Source organism: Haliotis cracherodii, unplaced genomic scaffold (assembly GCF_022045235.1).
Source record: "Haliotis cracherodii isolate W230 unplaced genomic scaffold, xgHalCrac1.p SCAF_19, whole genome shotgun sequence".
NCBI lineage: Eukaryota > Metazoa > Mollusca > Gastropoda > Lepetellida > Haliotidae > Haliotis > Haliotis cracherodii.
In genome coordinates this window covers 8,713,825-8,737,828 of record NW_027266274.1, presented here as the reverse complement: position 1 = coordinate 8,737,828, position 24,004 = coordinate 8,713,825, and the positions used below count along the sequence as shown (strand labels likewise).

Genomic DNA, 24,004 nt, shown 5'->3' with positions numbered 1-24,004 from the left:
AGCTGGGCTCCGTCTCTACATGTTACTAGTTGTCGCAGCACATATTGATCCGGGAACAAGTCCGGAAATCAAGTCAAAAGAAATGTTAATGCCTGGAACTGATATCGTGTGGCGTAAAATCGACTTTAACGATGGAAATAATCATAACGACTTGACAGACACCTCATTATATTTATAATGTAGGGTGGATAAAAGCTGAAATTCCTGCTAAAAGCAGAGTGATTTGTAAGATGTTTTATTATACCATGAACATGTGTTTGGCATGTGATACCAGGTGTTAGCAAAATATGCAAGCGTATCCAATCCCACCGGTTACATGAACTAACAGCGGCAAAACCCTTTCCATATTCATAAGAACTATTTTTCCTGCTTTATCATGAGCATGTGTTTATGAATCACTATCAAATAGTGATGATACAAGGTGTTCGCCAAAAGGTGAGAGTATTCTGCCCGACCGGCGGCAAAGGCTAGTTAATTGTCCACCTGAACAAACACGGGACTAAGTCAAAATGGGAACAGCATCGGACATTTTGGTCACTAAAAGCCATAAAGCCAAAAAGTCATAAGTCAATACGCTGATGTTATTTTCCATGTCCAAGTTCGTCTGTTTTGTTGAAACGCAGCACATTATTGATATGTTAAATTGATCACTATAACTCTTGTGGCTACTTCAGGTACTTCGCTTTATGTAATTATTCAAATATTTAAGAGTCAGGTACCAAACTACATCTCGTTAACAATCACTGTTCAATTTCCATGTTGCATTTTGTCATCCCCAACCAAACTCAGTTTCACTCGAGATAAACCGGAGTTAAGGCCATCTTCCCCGGGGCAAGAGTATTCACTAGCATATATCAAGGATTAGTTTCGACCTTAACCATTTCAAGCCTCCTTTTGCTTGGCTCGATCGTGGCGCCACCCCGTGTGTTGCGTCCCTTGTGATGAAAACGTGATATCCATTAAGACTGCTCTTGTTAAATATGTTTGCTTCTAAAAATAACTTTGTATATGTGACGCAAATGTATATATCAACTGTCGGCCAAAAGAAACGTCACCATAGTTTTAAATCACGGTTGTAACGAACTCAAAGGGAGCACTAATTCCAGAGCGTTATAACCGTAGTTCGTTATAAGCCAGAAAAAGGCACGGACCAAAATCACAGTTCATTATAAGCGTGTTCGTTATAAACGTTGTTTACTGTACTTACAAAACACAAAAGATAGATGCATGGAATAAAATGGATTGAAAAGATCAAAATCTCAATGAAATCAACATTTAAAATTACAATCATACAGCATCCGATATTGGCAAGACAATTGCCCGAATTGAGGTTGGGTAGCAAAAACAAGCTTCCAACGTAATGGTTGGTTGGTTGGTTTGTTGTTTTACGCCACACTCAGCAATATTCCAGCTATATGACGGCGGTCTGTAAATAATCGAGTCTGAACAAGACAATCCTGTGATTGATATCATGAGCATCGATCCACGTATGAAATTACAAAATAATAGACTTTATCAACTTTTATCTTATTTCAAATCCCGTCAATTGATATGACCATTTATCATGCATGGAATTTAAATAAACAAACAAACAAACAAATAAACACACAGTGAGTGAGTGAGTGAGGTTTTACGCCGCTTTTAGCAATATTCCGGCAATATCACGGCGGGGGACACCAGAAATGGGCTTCACACATTGTACCCATGTCGGGAATCGAACCCGGGTCTTCGGCGTGACGAGCTAAGGCTTTAACCACTAGGCTACCCGACCGCCCCTAATAAACACACAGACAACATTTACTAATCACACACACATACACTCACAGACAGACAGACACACACCAACACACATCAACACACACACACACACACACACACACACACACACACACACACACACACACACACACACACACACACACATATACACTCACTGTTGTGTAATTATTTTGTGAATTTCTTAACATATGTGCTACTGTACACCAGTGCATCGCACCACTGTATATATTTAATTATGATTAGTATACATTTTCTCATGCTTCCATACATATATACATGAGTCTATAGTGTAACAGTTATGTGTTGATGAACTCTGTGATAGAAAGCGAAATTTTACTGGTCCGGTTTATCCACCAAGCAATTATATTCATAAAATTTACGAAAAACCCATATTTTTATGAAGTACCAACACTGCGTTTAAGTAGATCTTTGATCAAGGCGTGTAGTGGGTGACGAATGAGTGAGCTTTGAATAATATATCAGGTACAAGACTGGCTACTGTCCTCGTGAAATTATGTGCAAAGGCCATTGCCAAGGTTGGGAACATCCAAAATTAATTCAGTCGAGAGAGATCACCCTTAATTCTTCAGAGATGGTACTTTTACTTGTACTATTTATCCACCAAGCAATTATATTCATAAAATGGGTGTTTTATTTAATGCTGGATTGAATTTATTAATGGCATTATACCTTTAAAGTTCTTTCAGCTATACCATAACATACTTCACGTTTCCATCTCTAAACGAACGTTCAAGTAGATCTTTGATCAAAGTGTGTATCGGGTGACGAATGAGTGAGTTCAGTTTAACGTTGCTATGAATAATATATCAGGTACAAGTCTGACTATTTGTTCCTCGTGAAATTATGAGCAAAGGTCATTACCAAGGCTGGGAACATCCTAAATTAAGTCAGTCGAGGGAAATCACCCTTAATTCTTCAGAGATGGCAGCGTATTCTCTATTTACACGATATTTAATTAATGTATTTACTTGGAATGTCACAGGGGTGCAGTATGCATATTCAACCTGTATAAACAGCTTCGTGCTTTATCTAACCCACGTGCACTATGTGTAGTCCCTATACACGCACCAACACAAAGTAATTTTCTCGAAACTTTAGTCTTCAACACAAGTTTTAGTTGCTATGAAACCTTGTATAAAGAGAACCTGGTAATCTATTGAACATGTGTTTGTGTCGCACTTGCTAAGATCCAAGGATTACAATGTGTAATTCCTTAAGACGCTTGTGCATAACGCTGTCAGGCTTTTATCACGAACGTGAAACAAATTCTGATGGTGTCAAGTTTTGCTTGTTAGAGAGTCAACATAGATTATAGATAGTGCCTCCCAAATAACGTTAGATTGTAACTGTCAGTTATAAATAAAGTGCACATAGTGGTTTTAGAGATTATATATTGAGGGTGCTATCGCTGTGTTCATACCAACAGGTATCAATAATTCGTGCGCTCTAAGCATGAACTAAATGTGAATAGGTACCGTGACTGGACCTCTATCCATGATCAGTAAGCCCCAAATCGTGCTTGTGGATTTCACGGAATTGATAAATGGGCGTCATTACAGGCTTTTTCTCCCGCAATACGTTCATAGGGCGTTAAAACCCAAATCACCCCCAGGAAAAAAATAAATATAATTGTGGCATCAAAATTAATGATGTTCGTGTATTGAATGTGTCACGTTACGCAAACACAACCTTACTCAATAAGGGATAAATTAACTTTGGGTAGCTTCACATGCAATTAGCAACCCCGACACGAGACCAGTACAGGGTTCTTTTCACTGATGAAACGACATACTATCTCGACTTCACAGATCGTCGTGCCTGATCGTGGCATAGGCAAGGATTCCAACGTAGCCGAACATGCCCGCTATGGTTGGGGCTCAATCATGATTTAGGGTGGGATGAGTAGAGCTGGAAGAACCGATCTCTATGACCTACAGCGAAGCACGATGACATTTGGGCGCTACAGGGATGACATTCTGGACATGTACGTCGGACCAGACTTCATCCTAATGAATCGTAACGCACGACCTCATCGTTCCAGGGCCGTTGGTGCTACTGAAAGTTGAAGACCATTTGTCCGCATGGAGTGGCCAGCCCGGTAACCATTTAAGCCTATCGAACAAATGTGGCATGAGCTGCAGTTTAGCCTGTCACGACGCCATGTCCTCCAGGCAACTTAACATGTACGGGAACTCGGCAATGCTCTTATTGAAGAGTTGAACAATCTTCCTGAGGCAATAATCTTAACACTTATTGGGAGCATGAGACGACTGTGCCAGGCTGTGATCGCATCACATAGATCACAAACGCGCTCCTGAGAGTTGTTTTCCAAGGACAATGGATTTGCTTTCAAGATTTTTTTACTTTAAAGTTTTGGTCAGATACTCTCATTCTGACTGAACTGACTGGTTATTGGTCAAATGGTGCTTGACAACGGACTTTTGTTGATTAAAACATGTCTTCACGCAATATTGTCTATGGCTAGTTCAACACCTGCACACAGTTTGTTGTACTGAATTTTTAAATCGGCGATCCTTAACAAACTTTGAGTAGGTTACCTAAATGGCGATAAGGGTTGCAATTATGCCCAATCCCGTTGTTTTGACTATACAATGTGTTATACTTAACTCGAAGATAGTACTCTGCTTTGGAAGCTAATGGCCAATTTCAGTTTCTGAGATACATCTACAGGCATATTTATATGTTTCCCACCACATCAAACGTCAGTTGCATTAATATCGAAGGTGCAGATGATCAAATCGTTAACAAGCTAAAATGATCATGAGAAAATATCCTGACTGCAATCGGTGACACTGATCCATTAAAAGAGATGGTGCGATTGTGTTGTATGTAGGTATTATAAACAGAAAACAAAAACATATAAGTTCTCATTTGGCATCAGTTCTAATATGTCCTTCTATTTCCGGTGATTTTTTTAATATATTTTTTATTTTCAGTTTTCTTCAACTGATTTCAATCATTGCTCACATACTCACTTTGTTATGTTTTGAAGAAGTAAGTTTTCACTTCTCATTGTCATTGTACAAACTGCATTGAGTTATCACCCGTTCTAGGTTGATTTTTTACAAGAGTGATTGTACTATTTTGTATTCATTCATATAATAATATGTTTGTATGAAAAACATTTAAGAAATAATTTCCTATGTCAACTGCACTCATAACAAAACGTCAGTGCGTGCTTAGGAAGACATGACTCGTGAAATGAAAATGAAGATCTCGAGTCTATTATTGAATATACTGTCACATTTGCTTTATCACAACCTCAACGAATATACATAAATGCTATCATGGAATATACTGTCACACTGCTTTATCACAACCTCGGTGTATATGAACATAACTGCTATCATGGAATATACTGTCAAACTGCTTTATCACAACCTCGGTGTATATGAACATAAAAGCTATCATTGAATATAGTGTCACAATTGCTTTATCACAACCTCAGCGTATGTGTACATAAATGCTATCATGGAATATACTGTCACACTGCTTTATCACAACCTCGGTGTATATGAACATAAATGCTATCATGGAATATAGTGTCACGCTGCTTTATCAGAACCTCGGTGTATATGAACATAAATGCTATCATGGAATATACTGTCACACTGCTTTATCACAACCTCGGTGTATATGAACATAAATGCTATCATGGAATATACTGTCACGCTGCTTTATCAGAACCTCGGTGTATATGAACATAAATGCTATCATGGAATATACTGTCACGCTGCTTTATCACAACCTCGGTGTATATGAACATAAATGCTATCATGGAATATACTGTCACGCTGCTTTATCACAACCTCGGTGTATATGAACATAAATGCTATCATGGAATATACTGTCACGCTGCTTTATCAGAACCTCGGTGTATATGAACATAAATGCTATCATGGAATATACTGTCACGCTGCTTTATCAGAACCTCGGTGTATATGAACATAAATGCTATCATGGAATATACTGTCACACTGCTTTATCAGAACCTCGGTGTATATCAACATAAATGCTATCATGGAATATACTGTCACATCACTTTATCACAACTTCGAATGAGCACACGGAATAGTTATATTGAATTGAATATTTATACTCTTCTAAAAAAGTAGATGACCATGAAATATAAGAACAAAGACGAGTGTTGACGACAAATATGCTTTTGAAGAACGTTTATGTCTGTAAAACATAACTCAAAAACACATCCGATAGTTTGCGGCGTCAGCAAAGCATGCAGTGTCTGTGGGCTGTTGGCATCCTGGAAACTGGCTGAAGTCAGCACGCAGGGGCCATTACGTTCAATGTTTCACAGTCTGATTAGCAACACACCCAAAATGCTGACAATCGACCTTGTTCAGGGCGTCCCGGATCAACGACAAGAGTACAGGATCCGATACCAAATTGAGCTCAAACGGCGAATCAAATGGCTGCAAAAGTTCATCAGGCTACTGGAGTCCGAGTTTCGGGTCAGATGATTAGAAATCATCTACTTGCGGCTCGTCTCAAAGTTCGGCCACTTGTTGTGCCGCCTCCAACAAATCGCCATATTCCCAACAGACGTCAATGGTGTACACAATGTCGAAACAGGGGTTATTGCCGTTAGTCACGTGTCATGTTTTCAGATGAGTCTCGATTCACTTAGCACTTCCTTAACAAGTGTGGTCGTGTCTGGCCACGTCGAAATGAACATCCAACCAATGTCAACCTGACACCTCATGACAGATATGGCAGTTATGAAGTTGAATGGCGTCCCTATAACTTAGAGAACCCCACTCCATATTGAGCAAGGAAGGGTCACTAGACAGTACTATCGGGTCAACATAATGACGCCCTTTGGTGTCCCGTTTGCAGGGCGTGTGGGTCGACGTTTTGTCTTTCAGGACGACAACGCCTGTGCTCACCGAGCACGAATCGTCAATGCTCACCTCTAGCAGCACAACATCCACAGAATGAACACGTCTGGGACATGATAGGGGGTAGTGTGCGTGAACGTCATAGGCCGCCGACCACGTTGGTTGAATTTGGCCAGGCGGTGCAAGACCTAATGATCCGAACGAATTTTCTGTTTATCCCGCACACGGGGAACATATTTTCTATGCATATTTAAAAAATTAAGCAACTATTAATCTGAGTTGAGTTTGATCACTTAATGTTTAATAGCGTGGAAGATAACACAATGTAAAATACTATCATAAGAGTGTGAATGAGTCAATTTGGATAAAAGCTGTTCTAACTGAATTTCAGCTCTATTTGCTTTTTTGGCTTGAAAAGAAGCAACCGTACATGTTCATACGTTAGTGAAATTACGAAATTAAGTGAACAAGGAGCATGACAACATTGGAAAATAAAAATAAATATACGAAGAACATATTTATTTTAAATACCTAGCGAGAACATCTGGTGTCATCTTTGATTTTCAATGATCCATTAATATAAATTTCATCGTTATTTTGTCTTTTACGCGGGATACTAGTAATCGAGACTAGTTATTCTCTGTCGTTGACGTAATATTAAACGTTATCATTTATTAAATCCCACAAGGCTAACATTTATACGACCCTCTTGCATGAATGATACATATTTACACACGTTTAGTATGGTTTAGATTGCACGTCTTCACAGCGAGCTGAGGATCAGTGGTTCGATCCACTGGCCGCGTCATACGAAAAGACTGGTCGGGGTATCCATGTTCAACTGTGGCATGTTATCTCAGTGTGCTGGCAGCATACCACATACACACACACAACTAAAGCTACGTAATGGTTATAAATGATTGAAATTAAAAATGTTTTGCTTCACATCTAATACGTGTCTGCAATAGCCATACGTGTGTCAGGTCTAACACAAGTAAACGTATACGGTAATACATGATTTCAAACTGGATCATGCATTTGACCTTGATGTAATAGCCGACATATGGGGAACTGTCTACGTCATGAATAGTAGAAGAAAAGAATAAAAACACAGTCAATTTAACATATCCTAAGTAGCGGAGAAAAAGAACATTGCAAATGTGATTGAAAGTCCTACCTGGGTGGTTGCATAACTTAGTAGTTAAATGTTCACGCGTCACACCGAACAAGCGGGTTCAGATACAATCATAGGTATTATGTGTGAAGCACACACGTTGTAGCCCCCGCGTTGACCTGGACAGAATATTACACAATAATATTAAGCCTAAATTATTTCTTCCGTGAAATAATTTATGACCAAAGTTGTTAAGATAAACAAAATAAAGCCGTAATTCAAGTCTCACCTGGCGTCCTGATCTCTTCTGCTGTTATGAACTCAATAAATAATTCAGCTACTGTAAGGTGTTCCGTTTTTATGGGGTAGTTAATCATTTCCATGTCGTTGCATGGGCACTTTGTTTGATCCAACTGCGTTTGGGAAAACGAAAATGTTGAACATTGCTGCATAACACTTCATAAATCAGTTACCTTTCTCGCTGGGGTTTTCTACCACTTGTTGTGTGCTGTGATTCAATTAATTTATTTCCCTTACTTTGACATGCGTAGGCTGTCGAATTATGTTTCTGTTCCCATGCGTAATTCCTGTATCGACGAGTTCTGCATATACCGGTGACTCCCCAGTCCATCTCGTCTTCACGTTAAGCAAAATAGGTTGTTTTTTTATGATTAATGATAATTTTTTTTATATAACCATGACTTTACAAACGCATGAGGACGCACCCGACTAACGATTTTGAAGTGCTTTCAATCGTTAGAAAGATGTCCACGCATTTCAATTGTATATTGACACGAAACTAGCGTACCATCATGATCTAAGTATATTAAAGTTGACCTATGTTGACCATTTAATGGAGTATGTCTTGTGAAGTACAAACTATGAATGTTCAACATCCTGTCATCAACCTGACGGCGTGTTATACAATATAAGGCCATTATTTATACACTAGATCGCGTCAGATTGTAGTGGTAATAGGTCCGGGGTTTCCAGACGTCTTTGATTTTGTCAAAGTGGTATAAGTTGCTGTCAAGTGCAAACAGGTCCGGGGTTACCAGACGTCTTTGATTTTGTCAAAGTGGTATAAGTCGCTGTCAAGTGCAAAAAGATCCGGGGTTTCCAGACGTCTTTGATTTCGCCGAAAATTTGCTTGAAATTGAACCATATAGTGTTCATGTTTGTTTGTTACTTGAGTAGGTATAAATAAAATATATACGGACGAGCTTTCACAGTGGTATTTTACCTGACATGGCTTGCATGGTATTGTTTCATGAGAGGTAACTTAATATGCAACACTGTATTTCGGATTTGTTTTCGGCCTTTCTGTGGTCGAGTTATCATGCGGGGTGATGGGTCATGGGATTCTGCTCATCATGTTAACCACTCGTTTGTCTGGTCCAGAGTTGTTTATCCACAAGCCGCCATGATATTGCATGAATATTACTGACCGTCGTGTCAAACAACAAACCAACACGATGGATGACAAGCAATGCGATGACAGCCAATAAAAAGAGAGGAGCTTAATCTAGAGACGGTGTTCCAACAGTCTATCAACGAATCCAAACCTCACTTGAACGCGACTTAAAATAACTGTTATTGCAGTGCAAGTGTATATTGAGCTGTTCATATGGTATGTGCATAATATGGTAATAAGGCAGCTTACTGAAAGACAGGAGATGTCTTGTGATAGATGTGATGGTGTGTGGAGTTTTGTTTACAAAAGATTGATATTCGTCATGCTGAATCAAATTATGACGTGTAATAATATCTAATAATATAGACTGAAATCGAATGTGAAATAATAAGAAACATATGCTGGACATATTTTTACATACTAGCTTAGCAACCAAAACAAACAGAATTGTTTACCCTCCAAACATATAGGTGATAATCGAAAATAACAGACGATCAGAGAAATACAAAGAAGTATCATGTGATGGATATGGATGGACAAGAAAAAGAAAGGACCAGGTGTAGCATGACAATCAACAGAACATGTTCACGGTGTCTTGTCAGGATGAAAACAACCACGAAAGGCGAAAAGGGATGCGTGATCAAAATATGAATGTTGGACATGACTTGATTACGAATGGGCCATGTCTCCACGACTGGTAAAAATATAGTCAGTACGGCCTGACCCACTTCGGCTGACGTAGCGGGTGGCCTTTGACGTCGGGATACACGTCCTACATTTTGTCTCAGGTGTGTTCCTTGGGGAAAATGTCAGGGCCGTCGCTGGTCATTGCATTCTGGGGATGTTTTGCTGCTGGAGGTAGTCTGTTACGAAAGTGGGCACAAGTATTATCGTCTTGAAAGATAAGATGTGGATCAGCATGGCGCTCAAACGGCATATTTATTTGCCCGATTGTTGTCCCGGCAAAACCATCCAGTGACCTTTCCATGGACAATATGCTGTGGCGTTCTGACAGTCATGCATCCCCTCCTTGGCAACTTATCAGACCGGAGGTGGACTTGACTCTCACACAATTTAAAAAACAAGACACGAATCAATTAGTATATCAGCAAGAATATTTACAAGTTAGAGCTAAATACGACTCCCACCGTTCAATTTTTACAGATGGATCCAAGGAAGGCAGCACAGTCTCCAGTGCTGCTGTCATTGGATCCAAAACCGTCTCATCCCGCTTACCAGACCATAGCTCGATTTTCACCGCTGAAGCCAAAGCAATATTAACTGCTTTGGAATATATCCAAAACCAGTACAGTTGTAAACGGTTCATCATCTTTTCAGATTCACTTTCTTCTCTACAGGCAATCAAATCTAGCTCTTCAAATCATCCATTAATTTTAGATATTTTAGAATTATATAATGACCTTGCTATTGGGCAATACGACATCGTCTTTTGCTGGTTGCCCAGTCATGTTGGAATCACAGGTAACACTATGGCTGATGCTGCAGCAAAGGCAACTCTCAACAAAACTGTGACACCACCTCTTCTACCACACAGTGACTATAAACCTGTAATTAGATCCTATATCAAAGACCTAATGCAGAAGAAGTGGGACACCCTAGTGGGTATAAATACATTACGTGCAATATAAGCAAATATCGGTTATACCTACCTTGGTTGTCAGTCCAGATTTGAAGAGGTTGTATTAAGACGATGTCGTATTGGTCACTCACGTTATACTCATGAACATTTGTTGAAAGGTGAGGATCCTCCATTTTGTATCCCTTGTGATGATAGAATCACGATCAAGCATGTCCTGCTTGACTGCATTGATTTTTCCATCGCTAGGGATAAATATTTCAAAGTTCCATCACTCAAGGATCTTTTTTATCAGGTAAGTTCTCATTTAATTCTTGCTTTTTTAAAAGAAATTGATTTAATTCATAAATTTTGATTGTTATGTTTTGTAAATAAATAACTTTTATGATCGGTTGATTAAATCAATAACTGAGATTGTTAGTGGCTATATCCTCAAAGGGGGTTAAAGTAGTGTAAAATTATTGCCCCCCCGAGAGGATATGTAAGACCACGTCTTTCAAAGTATATTTATATCTTCCACTTTTTGATCGTAGCATATATGTTCTTTTAATGTTTGGCTAAATTATGTCAGTCGTCGCTAACAACTGGAGGGATGATGTAAATCCAACTGGGGTCCATGCAGGTTGAAAAAGTACTGTAAGTCCCCATGGTCCCCAGCGCGGTGATCAACCTTCAGTTGGTGGCGATCTATAGCCTGTTTTTATAATGTGTTGTCAAATGATTATGTTAGTTATCTCTTTTAACATATTCAAACTAGTTTTACGACAATCTGTGATATGCTAGTTTTTATACTGCCCTTCGTCGGCAGAATTTTGTGTTACTTAATATACATTGTTAATGTCAATTTTGTTTCGTCACGATATGGCTGAAATATTGCCGATGTGACGTTAAGCTTTAACTCACTCACTCACTCTGACAGTCATGATTCCGCCCCATATCCTAACAGACCAACTCCTAAATGTGTCATGTTGCCTTGTGAATCTAGAATCATCTTTGATTCCTCCAGTTTCTACGCTCTGAACACCACTGGCGCCTGCCTATATGTCGATTTGTTAAGGGTTGTACAACACGTGGTCGCCGAGCATGCACATTAGCTGCATGGAGATTCCTAATCGTCTGGTCAGCATTTTGAACACCAGTGGCATGGCGCATCTGAACAACGATTTGTTTGAGCTCGATTTCCCATAGCCTCGTTCCTGGTTCCTGGTCTTCTCTTGTTGACGTTGTACACCATGTGTGAGGCCGATCATTAACATTCTATGTTGGCTGGAACATGCCAATTGAATACCAGTATATCGGCTGCATTAGACTGAGTTGGAAGCATGCCAATAGCCCATATTGGGCATTATTCACATTGTAGACGACGCCAAATTGATCACAAATACTGCATCAAACAGTAGAGCGCTTACGTGTTACTGTGGTTATTGAAAATCATCACTGATGGCTAAGGTGAGATGAAATGGGGTTTAACGTCGCGTCCAAGATTATTGCTTTCATATAGCGTCGTGCATGTACTGCTTGTACTAGTCCGGACTGATGCTGATTCATAGTGCAAGCTCACTGAGATACCATGCCGCATTTGATCATGAATATCCCACTCAGACACAGTATACTGAATCCAAGCCGACCAGTCCTTGTTTCAGCCCCTTAATGCCGAGTAACATCTTTTAACGTCATTTGGTATGACGTGGTCGGGGATCGAAACCCGGACCTTCTGCTTTCCGGGCGGACGCTCGACCATTAGACCACGGAGGCGGTCCTGATAGGTCAGAGTGTTTTGACGACCATTTATTGAAGTGTCAAATTCAAGAATGACCCTCTACCCACGTGCACGGATCGGAGGAACTGCATTTCTCACATGCAATATTGATGGTGTGTGCGGTTTTGGTTACTGAACTCGTTTAACTCTGTCAGTCCGTTTTCAAAACTGATCTTGTGCCTAAGACCGATCATAACATTTATATTTCATGATCCCCTGCTTTCTTTGGAGAGTATATTATATGGTTTGATATGACATACTTTCAGTTTCTAGTTCTCACGAACGTTCGTGAAGATCTATTTTGTTTAGCAGCTGTCTATTTTACCATTGAAGTTACTCGTCTTATTTTGGAATCAAATGAATGGAAATACCACAACGACATAGACCAGATACTCACGAAATGCACACAGGCTACATGATGCTATGGAAGTATATGGTTGTAAGGTGAATTGAGTAAAATAGTTGATATATCCCTCTACAATTCACTTGCATTGATATAATATATCAGGATGCCAGGATTTCCAGCCAAGGTCGCCGGGATAGCCTAGAGGTTAACAACGTTGTCAAGTCAAAGGCCCGGGTACCATTCCCTGCAAGGGTACAATATGAGTAGCCCAACTCTCATGTTTGCCGGAATATTGCTAAAAGCGGCATAATACGATACCTTCTCTCTCACTTACAAAATATGATCGACTTTCGTAAGGACGAGTCCGGAAGACTATCTGCAACTCCTATCCGTGATTATTAAGAATTCCTTCCCGGATCTATTTATGACTTCTGGGCCTGAAGGGATGATGTAAATCCTGCTGTGGTCCATGCAGGTACCCCACGGTCCCGAGTATGGTGATCTACATTCAGTTGCTGGTGAACGCTTTAACCGCTAGGCTACCCGACCGCCCCAATTGGAGCAGGTGTGGACCATTAGTCTAGGGCAAGGCAATTTACTGCGCAGAGTAGGGGTCCTTGCCATTACCGGTATCTCCTTATGGTTTGTTCGAATCTCAAATTCATGATAAAGATCCGTGGTTTGTAAACCAAGGTGTTGGTTTCGCAAAGGTGCAACTGTTTAGCTGAAATGCCCAGATACAACTCAAATACTGTTCAGAGCGACGTGAAACCCAGCTTACTCAGTTAGTCCGACATAGCGTCCTCAACGAAGCAGTCATACAGGATGAGATGTTGTTTCGGTCTCATGATGTTATAAACAGTCAGTGGATACAATTTTCCCGTCAATGGGAAATTCCTCTTTGTTACTCTCGTTTAGCTGACATACTGTCATACAACTGAAATGCTGTTCAGAGCAGCGTAAAACGAATTCAACCAGTCAGTCCCTCTTATCACCTTCAACGAAGCAATCATACAGGGTGACATGCTATTTGAGTCTCATTTTATATTCAGCTTGATGGAGAATTTCTCTTCGTTACTTCACAAACTTAGCAGCATGTACATGCGATTGCTTGTCATTTTTTACCATAACCTAAGATCGGACGCGCACAAGCGGATACAACTCGTCATTATTTCAGTTTTCAGATGTATTATCTGAGGTTCTAAAATTGGACAATCAATTATTTGTTTTTTTATCAATTTCTGAGTTAAAGCGAGAACCCTTTTCCACAGCAGTAGTTATGGCCGGTACTACAGTACCGCTCCTGGCTTCTGATTGGTCGAGAGGATCACGTAACCTCTGTGACGTCACTTCCGGTCAAGTGACCTGCGCATGCGCACAGGGCATGATGGGACCTGCGCGCGCCTCCAAGATGGCGTCGCATCCGTTCCCGATGGCGTGCGCCTCCAAGATGGCGTCGCATCCGTTTCCGGTGGCATGCTCACCTCCAAGAGGGCGTCACCTTCGTTTCCGGTGGCGTGTGCCTCCAAGATGGCGTCCTCCGTTTTCCGGTACCGTGCGCACCTCGAAGAGGACGTCGCCTCCGTGTCCGGTGGCGCGCACACCTTCAAGTGGACGTTGCCTCCGTTTCCAGGGGAGGAGGTGGAGGGAATCGGGGGGAAACCCCCCTCCCCAAGGGAAGCGGTCGTAAAAGGTGAACAAGATCGACATGGTTGTTGTTGCTGTTGTTCTAAACATAGACGTGGTGGTGGTGGTGAAGGGTGGGTGATGGTGAAGGGAGGCAGGGAGGGAGGGAGGAGGAGGCGGGTTCTTTGTTTGGGTTTGAGGGTCGTCAAAGCAAAGGATGAAAGCGTTCTTTCGGGAGAGATGGGTGGCCCTGAAAAGGGCCGTTGGAAAACAAACTGGAAACTGGAAACTGGAAACGGCAGGAAACGGTAGGAACACTGGATCACTTGAAAACTGGAACACTGGAAAAACTGGAAACGCTGGGAAACTGGAAAAAACAGTGGAGCAGCATGTCCTCCCATGCGTTAGTCACTTTGTTCAGATGATCTATCTTCTTCATCCTCTACCTCCATCTCATCCTCAGACTGAAGGTGTCGTCGGCGCTTTGAAGAGTGTTTTTTTGAGAGGCTTCTGTCCCGTTTTCTTTTCTCAAGACGAGGTGTGATGCCCACACGGAGTTGTGCGATGTATTCTTTTAGGTCGAGGACATCGACATGCACGGCTTATATGAGATGAAGCACTTGTGTCACGGGTGTCACGTATGTCGACGTGGACGGTGTTGCTGACGTTTTCTTTCGACTGGGTTCTGGGCAATCTGCAGTGAAATGACCAACGACTTGGCAGTTGTAACAGGGACGCTGGGGTGTCTTCTTTCGACTGGGTTCTGGGCAATCTGCAGCGAAATGACCCACGACTTGACAGTTGTAACATGAGCCCTGGTTCTGCTTCTCTTGACTGCTTATCTTCAGACAGACATAGTGACGGTGGCCTTGAGTGTGACACTCGAGACATGTCACTTCAGGGCAGTACAGGTAGCTGTGACTGTCGGTCTGACACTTCATACAACTGTATCGAGGTGACATGGTTGGTTTCATAGAATTCAGTGTGTGAGTGACTTCGCTCTTGTTTTTGTTTTTATAGGAGAGACACTGACACCCTGCTTCCTGATTGGTTCCCCAGGCAGCACCCCCGATTGGTACCTTCCGGTGCCTGACCTGCACCTCGGTTTTCAAAAACGGACAGACCCCTGTGTTTCTTTTCCATAGGAAATGGATTTTACCATGGGAGAGAAAGCACAACCCCGGTTCGACCATTCAGAGTCCAGCATGACCCGAGGGCGGCCTCTGATTGGTCGACAACCCATGCCACGGATTCGTCAGATTTCGATCCGTTTTTTTATCGGGGTGTGCATTTCGATCCTGTTTTGTTTTTTCTTCATCCTACAGACAACATAACACTACTATTGGTTCAACTTTTTTTTAATCCCCCGCTCACATGAACCAACACCACAAAACAAAAGTCACAGGATTGGGGGCGTCACTGTGATTTTTGTGAACACGAAGGTGACCACGAGGGTGACCACGAGGGTATGAACGTCTGTACACTTTGAAAAAAACCCAACTTTTTCACTTGGGGTGAACAAGACACTTACTCGACTCTTCTCTTCCGTGCTTCTTGTTACACCAAACGTCTGTATTTTTCGTTCACTTCTCCATCAGGACAAAACACACACGAGTATTCGCAGGGGACTTTGGCGTGCTTCAGATGTTCTTTCCAGGGTTTGTCTGTGGCTTCCCATTGGCAGAGTGTCACACCGCAGCAATAACAGATAACATGGTCACCTCGTCCTGGATAGAAATAGCCAGCCATGGCCATGTCATAAGGCGTCTGGGTCATCTGTTAAGGCCACGTTTGAAAAGACCTCAGACGTTCTTGAAATGAATCATAGTTAGGATGAGAAGGATGACACAAGGTGTAAGAAGGAAAAGGTCCCTCCAGAATGTGTTTCCAGATCAATGGAAGGGAGAGTTGCCAGGTTGAGCGCTTCATGATCATCACTGTCACCAGTCGTCATCATCACAGGCGCATTCGGTGAATAGGTTGGCTCCCGAGGGGTTTGTTCCCACCACTGTTCTAGCACGGACTGGGCTGAACTGACATCTGGGGTCCTGTCAATAATATGACATAGTCAATCATATGAATAGTCATAGTCATGATCAACATCAACATCATCATCACATCAAGAATCACTGAGACAAAGAAGAGTATGGTACTTACAGCTGTTCTTGATGAGAGATGTTCAGAGACAAATTCTTCTGCGGTCATCTTTTGGCAGGTGTTGCAGGTGTTGCAGGTTTCAAAAAGGATGTCCCCTTCGTTTTGGTGTCTGCTGCTACGACTGTTGCTGTTGCTGCTGTAGTGGTGGTGACTGGCGCTGTTGTGGTGGTGGTGGTTGTGGGTGTTGCTGCTGCTATGGTGACAACACCTGCGGTGTGGTGGTGGTTGATGCTGCTGCTGCTGCTGGTTTGCTTGTTTTTTACTTCTGGGTCTTCTTTATCGTCTTCTTTGGTGCTACTTTCTTGGGTTCAGTCAGTTTCGGCATCTTTGAACGTATCTTGGCGTACGCGTCGTCGGCCTTTTTCTTTGCACACAACATGTCGTACACTTCACCCAACAGTTCAGCAGTCATGTCACCGTTCCCATCTCCGATGCTTCCTTTACCACCCATGTCGCTCTGTGTCTTGGCATTCAACCGTTTCGACATGATGTTGTCCGGATTTTCTGTTTGTTGTTGTTTCTTTCCAAGTCTTCACGGATGTGTGTCAACACTTGATGGTACTCTCTCCAAACACGTGTTTCTTCCAGATAAAACGCCAACAGCCAACACAACGTGAGGAACATCAATCAGAGGGACGATGTTGTTGCTTGGTCCGTTCAGTGAAAAGTGATGACCGGAGAGCGTTGGTCGTATTAAAAGGCACCAACGTCCTGCTTTCTGATTGGTCCGTTTCAGGGTCTGGTTTGAGTTTCAGGTTTTCCAAACTGGACCGACCCTTGTGTTTCTTTTCCATAGGAAATGGATTTTACCATGGGAGAGAAAGCACAACCTCGTTTCGGCCAATCAGAGCCCACCATGGTCCGAGCACGGTCTCTGATTGGTCGACAACCCAGGCTTCGGATTGGTCAGATTTCGATCTGGCTTTTCTGTAGGGGTCCATGTCGATTCAGTTTCGATCCGTTGTGGCACCCCCAATGGTATGACATATTTATAGAAGTCGTCTCTGTACCCAAAGGGGAGCGTGTTTACAGGCAGCCCTGTAGTTTCGTCGTAGACGAGACGTCGCTTGTCGTACACGGTACGATAGTCTTTTCAGGTGGGTCGGGTCACAAGAGCGTTTTCGTACCGAGGTCCTTTTCGAATGATCTGATGAGGGTAATCCAAAATGATTTTCTCCCCCTCTTTCCCAGGCCGTTGTCCCAGTATCAGTCCTTTCATGGTGTCAAAGTTGAGATGTTGTTGGTTTCGGTAATTCAAAGTGAACCCTCGCACTTTGCAGGTCGTACGCGTTCCATCGGGTCTGGGGTTCATTAACTCATAGCCATAGTTTTAGGGGCCTCCTGACACAAACGTCTTGATGATGTTTCCATCCAGTTCATCTGTAAACTCACCCAACGAATGGCCCAGCTCTGGATTCGCGTCGTGGGGTCGATGAATGTAAATGACACTGTCCGTGTACAAGACCCTGCGACCCTACGACCCACCATCTCTTGGTGGTGACCCAAGCAGCGATGGCGACATAGAAATGAGAATGAGGGGTTTGGAATTCTTTCTTCTAGGTATAGGTCACTTCCACCATGTGTTCGTTGACAACGGTAACATCCCCGATGGTATTGCGTTCATTCCTCCACAAGGTAAAGTACTGTACAGGATCATTCATATAGATGTTCTGACTGTAGTCTAACTGTTGTCCAAACTTGCCCCAGAGCGAATTCAGTTGCATCTTGGCAATCGTGCGACGTCCTGGATTTTTTACTATGCGGTCCTTATCCAACCCAATGCCTTCTTTGTCGTAGATCTCCTGGATATAAGCGTCGTGATCCGTACATCCCTCAGGGTATCCGCTGGCTTCTAGCTTCTCCTTGAAATGCTGATCAATATAAGTGTCAAAGAGTCCTACTTGCTGGGTGTTGGGGTCATGCTGTGCAAAGGTGTCAAAATGCCCAACGTCGTAGATCTGAAGCACCTGGTAGTCATACTTCTTCACGGCTTCCTGGAGTTCTATGGTGGCGTACATACCCACCCATGACCTCTCTTCGTCCGTGTGCTTGCAGGGGGAGTCTGACTGGGTATCGGCACACGTACGGCACAAAGGACAGAGCAGTTTGCCACCCGATCTGTAAGCCAGTAGCGGATGGTAAAGTCGTTTCGGGGGTAGGACACGGCATTGTTCTTTCAGTTCAAACAACATGTCCACAGGGGGTTGATGGAGAAGGGTCGGGTGTCCCGTGCGAAATGCTCCGGCCTTACAAATGTAAGGATAAAGGGAACAAATATTGATGTACTTGATGGTTTCACCTTCTTGGGTTTCGTAGCATAATCGCGTGGCATTGGTGCGTCCTCCATAGAAGGCGTCGTTAGGGTTGAGCAGCCCAGGGACGTGGATACAGTGGGGCCCGTGCAAGAAGGCACGCAGAGTGGAGTCCTCCTGTTGCATTTTTGTAAACTCGTGCTCCCACAGGGTGACGATTCGTTTTACCTCAGGGTGTTGATTCAAGATAGTGATGATAGCGATGCATGTCTGATGAACGTCTGTACTAAAAGATGGACTGAACGTCTGATTTATGGACAACCCTTCCTCAAAACAGGATCGAAATCTGACCAATCCGAAGCCTGGGTTGTCGACCAATCAGAAGACAGCACCGACCAATCAGAAGACAGCATCCGAGTCGAGTTGTGCTTTCTCTCCCATGGTAAAATCCATTTCCTATGGAAAAGAAACACAAGGGTCGGGTCGTTTTAGAAAACCGAGGTGCAGGCCAGGCACCGGAATGGACCAATCAGTGCGTTGCGTTTTGGACCAACCAGGAAGCAGTGCTTTTCGATCCGGTTCTTCTCGTATAAAACAAGAGAACAACCATTCGAGTGGGTCAGTGTCACTTGTAATAAAGACAATCAAGAATGGCTGAGACAAAGAAGAGTTGTACGACGACACGTGACGGAGATGTGGTGACGGATAGTGCAAATACTCGTGGATGTTGGAGTAAGAGTATGGATGCTGAGGATGAGATGTCACCACTCAGTAGCACGCCATCGCCCTATTATCTACGGTTTGAAAGAAGGCTCGCTTCGTTTGAGACGTGGCCAACGCAAATGAATCAGACTGCTGAAGAGATGGCCCATGTGGGCTTTGCCTACACAGGGGGTGCCGATGGCGTGTACTGTTTCCAATGTGGCGTGCGGCTGAGACGATGGGGGTCCCACGTCGATCCTTGGGTGGAACACCACAAGTGGTCCCCACACTGTGACTACCTCAGACTAACCGGTCTCCACGAGGAGAATGTGAATCAGAGGAACACGAATGGCTAGGAAGGCCGGATGCCTAGGAGGATGTTTACCGTTTCCTGTGTTCCTGTGTTCCTGTTCGAGTTCCCGTTCATCCAAAAGACAACTTTCATTCTTTGCTTTGCCAACCTAACAATCCAAAACAAAGAACCCACACCCTCCCATAGACATCTTGGAGGCATACGCCTACGCGTGATACCACCATGGTACGTCTCAAAATAAAATAAATAAATATATATATATATATATATATATATATATATATATATATATATATATATATATATATAAATAGAGACACGTAGTACACTGTGTTTGCATGGAGACACGAGTCAACCATCACGTGTGCATGAAAACACATGTCACAGTACGCCTGTAGACCTACACGGGCGTCAACACCTCGGTATCATTAAACAAGTGATAACGTCATGATAATATGGGTCAACATCTGTTTGAGAGACACAAACAAACATGACACTACGTTTTTTTTGTGGTTTTTATTTTTGCCTGAAGACACGGATGAAACACGACGTTCACATCGCGACACGTACATCACGTGTGCAAACGTCACGTATGTGTATCGATCTTTCTCTATCCATCTAAATACTAAATAAATGTTTGTAGTCACACACACACACATACATAGGACACCACGTTTTGCCTGGCAACATGCATGAAACACTGCGTGTGCCTGGCAACATGACGTACATCACGTAGGCATGGCATCATCATTCTATGGATCAACGTCAACGTCTGTTTGAAGACACACACACATGACATTCTGATTTGCATGGGGTGACACAACGTACATCACGTAGGCATTCCCACATCACGTTCATGCCTACCTATGACGGTCCACCTTTAGCATTCAGATGACCGTCTACCTAAAAAATACCAAGGCTACCCAAGAAAAAAACAACGGATCGAAATCTGACCAATCAGAAGCCTGGGTTGTCGGCCAATCAGAGGCCGCGCTCGGACCATGCTGGTCTCTGATTGGTCGAATCTGGGGTTGTGCTTTCTCTCCCATGGTAAAATTCATTTCCTATGGAAAAGAAACACAGGGGTCTGTCCGTTTTGGAAATCCGAGGTGCTGGCCAGGCACCGGAACGAATTAATCGGAGCTGCTGCCTGGGGAACCAACCAGGAAGCAGGGTGTCAGTGCCTCTCCTATAAAACAAGAGAACAACCATTCGAGTGGATCAGTGCCACTTGTGATAAAAAAGAACGAAAATTATCAGCAGCAGCAGCACCATCATGCAAAATAATGAAAAAACTGGGATCTGGAACTGGTTTCTACATCACCACCATTGTCTCCTCCATGGCAATGTGGCAGGTGCCAAGGGTGCCTGCCAGTGTATCCCCTCGGTACAAGGGCATGGGATGGGACATTCCAATGCGTGTATTGCAACACTGTGCTTAAGGACACCTACATGCGTCGTTTAACACACACAAGTAGGTGTCCTGTAAGACGCCAGATGAAAGCCCACCCGTGCCTTTGTGGCACACCCCCTTTGTGGGTGAAGAAGTAATCTTCTTCAAAACGGCCCTTTTCAGGGCCACCCATCTCTCCCGAAAGAACGCTTTCATCCTTTGCTTTGACGACCCTCAAACCAAAACAAAGAACCCGCCTCCTCCTCCCTCCCTCCCTCCCTTCAACACCACCCACCCTTCACCACCACCACCACGTCTATGTTTAGAACAACAACAACAACAACAACAACGACAACAACCATGTCGATCTTGTTCACCTTTTACGACCGCTTCTCTGGTTGTTTTTTACCCCCAATTCCCTCCTCCTCCTCCCCCGGAAACGGAGGCAACGTCCTCTTGAAGGTGCGCCACCGGACACGGAGGCGACGCCCTCTTGGAGGTGAGCACGCCACCGGAAACGGATGCGACGCTATCTTGGAGGCGCACGCCATCGGAAACGGATGCGACGCCAGCCTGGATGCGCGCGCAGGTCCCGTCATGCCCTGCGCGCATGCGTGACGTGACCGGTCACGTGACCGGAAGTGACGTCACAGAGGTTGCGTGATCCTCTCGACCAATCAGAAGCCAGGAGCGGTACTGTAGTACCGGCCCCAACTACTCATAGCCACAAGAAATCTCAGCTAAAAGTAGAGTCGATTGTTCGATTGTGTCATGAGCATGTGTTTATGAATCACTATCAAATAGTAATGATACCAGGTATTTGCCATAAGGTGAGAGTAAAGAAACGCGGTTCGGTGATAATTTATGAACGTTTCATTAGGTAAGTACGGATTTTACGTCGCGACATTGCAACATCAAGACGGCATTATGGAGTGTGGACTGGGCAAAACAATGATAGCATGATCAACGATGTACATTAATGAGGTACAATGAAACAAATGAAGCCGAGTCGACTGTGTTAATGATCCACCTTTCTAAATTGCCCTTGCTCAATTTCATCCAAGAAGAGCAATCTTCAGTGTCTCCTCTCCTGGGTCATTGAGTTACTGATATTTGTATCATTTGCCACAACTTAGGTTCTATTTTATTGGATGAAAGCCTGAAGGATGCAAACAAAGAGTCGTTATCAGCGCGATCTTGGATTGGAACCCACGTTCTTAGGATTCTGGTAGGGACGCATCTATGCACAGACACTGGGCCATTGGTACTGCCAGACGCAATAAGCGGAGGTGAGGTGAAACGGGGTTTAACGTCGGGTTTAAAATAATTGTACTGATGTGGCGACGTGCGTGCACGCGTGTGTGGTATAGTGCCAGCCCACTGAAATACCATGCCATAGCTTAACATCTATAGCACACTCAGACACAGTATGTTGACTCCGAAACGACCAGTCCTTGTTTTATCTCCACAATGCCGTGTAAATGTCAATGGACACTTATACAATATTACTATGTTCTTTTTCGTAAGTTTGCATTAGTCATGGACGGCCCAGTCATCTAAGGCGCTGCAATTCGCAGAAACCTATGGTTATGGATTCAAATACCGGTTCGTTTATGTTTCTTGTTTTGTTAACACGTGCTCGTGTGTCTCAGCAAAGTTGTCGACGTGAGCGACCTGCATCACTTCGGGCTTTCCACCCACAATTCAATCATAAGTTTTCTGCTGCCGCCGCCTTTTTTAAACTTGCAGAAGAACAATGGTTGTTACTATCGATATTTGCTATTCCCTATTCGAAACGTTTCTCTCACCAGGGGCAGTCGGGTAGCCTAGTGGTTAAAGCGTTAGCTCGTCACGCCGAAGACCTGGACTCGATCCCCGGACTGTGAAGCCCATTTCTGGTGTCCCCCGCCGTTATATTGTTGGAATATTGCTAAAAGCGGCGTAAAACCATACTCACTCACTCACTGTTTCACCAGGTCTTGGCCTTATCAAACTACATTATACCGTGCCACACGTTTTATGCAATTTGAAACTGGACAGAGCTACTATAGTTTTCTCTCATATTGTTATTATCGCCAGAATTCCTCACAGTCATAGCACATACATATGTCTCTGGGGGATTGAAATGATAAATTTGACAGTTCATATCTTCACATGCACTCACATGTAAATAAGACCACCCTGAGTCAAAGTTGTTCTCGGGAAACGTCATAGTATGGTGAGTGAATAAGCAAATTGTGGATGTTGTTTGCAACAGTAAGCAATGCTCCACCTCTATCCCAGCAGCCACGCTAGCAGGCTGAAAGTACGAGCAACCATTCCCGGTCCGAATTTTTATTGGTTATTTTACGTCACACGTGAATACTGGGTCCCCATACTAACAGAATTGAAAGGATTGCAGTTGAGCTAAATCAAAATTTTAATCAACGTATTTAACAATGTGACTTGCAACAAACATCAGATGACATCGATCCACAAATAATCAATAATCAATGTGCTTAAATACACACTTGTCAGTTAAATGTAGTTATGATCAGAGTGCTGCTGTGTGCGCACATTGTGTCCGCAAGTTGAGTGCAACCGAATAAACGACATTGACGAAAGACGTTGAGCCATCACTGTATTAATCCGATCTAAAACTTGTCTTGAGTACT

At 43.2% G+C, this 24,004-nt stretch overlaps 1 protein-coding gene across 1 annotated transcript; it reads left to right on the top strand.

The window, feature by feature from the left end:
- The first annotated feature begins 19,592 nt into the window (after positions 1–19,592).
- LOC139466919 (putative inhibitor of apoptosis) lies at positions 19,593–20,000 on the top strand. Its single transcript, XM_071248643.1, has one exon. The coding sequence runs from the start codon at positions 19,593–19,595 to the stop codon at positions 19,998–20,000; it is 408 nt and encodes a 135-aa protein (XP_071104744.1).
- Positions 20,001–24,004: the final 4,004 nt, after the last annotated feature.

Coding starts and splice junctions, on each gene's coding strand:
- LOC139466919 (XM_071248643.1), top strand. CDS start 19,593: ATGGCTGAGACAAAGAAGAGTTGTACGACGACACGTGACGGAGATGTG.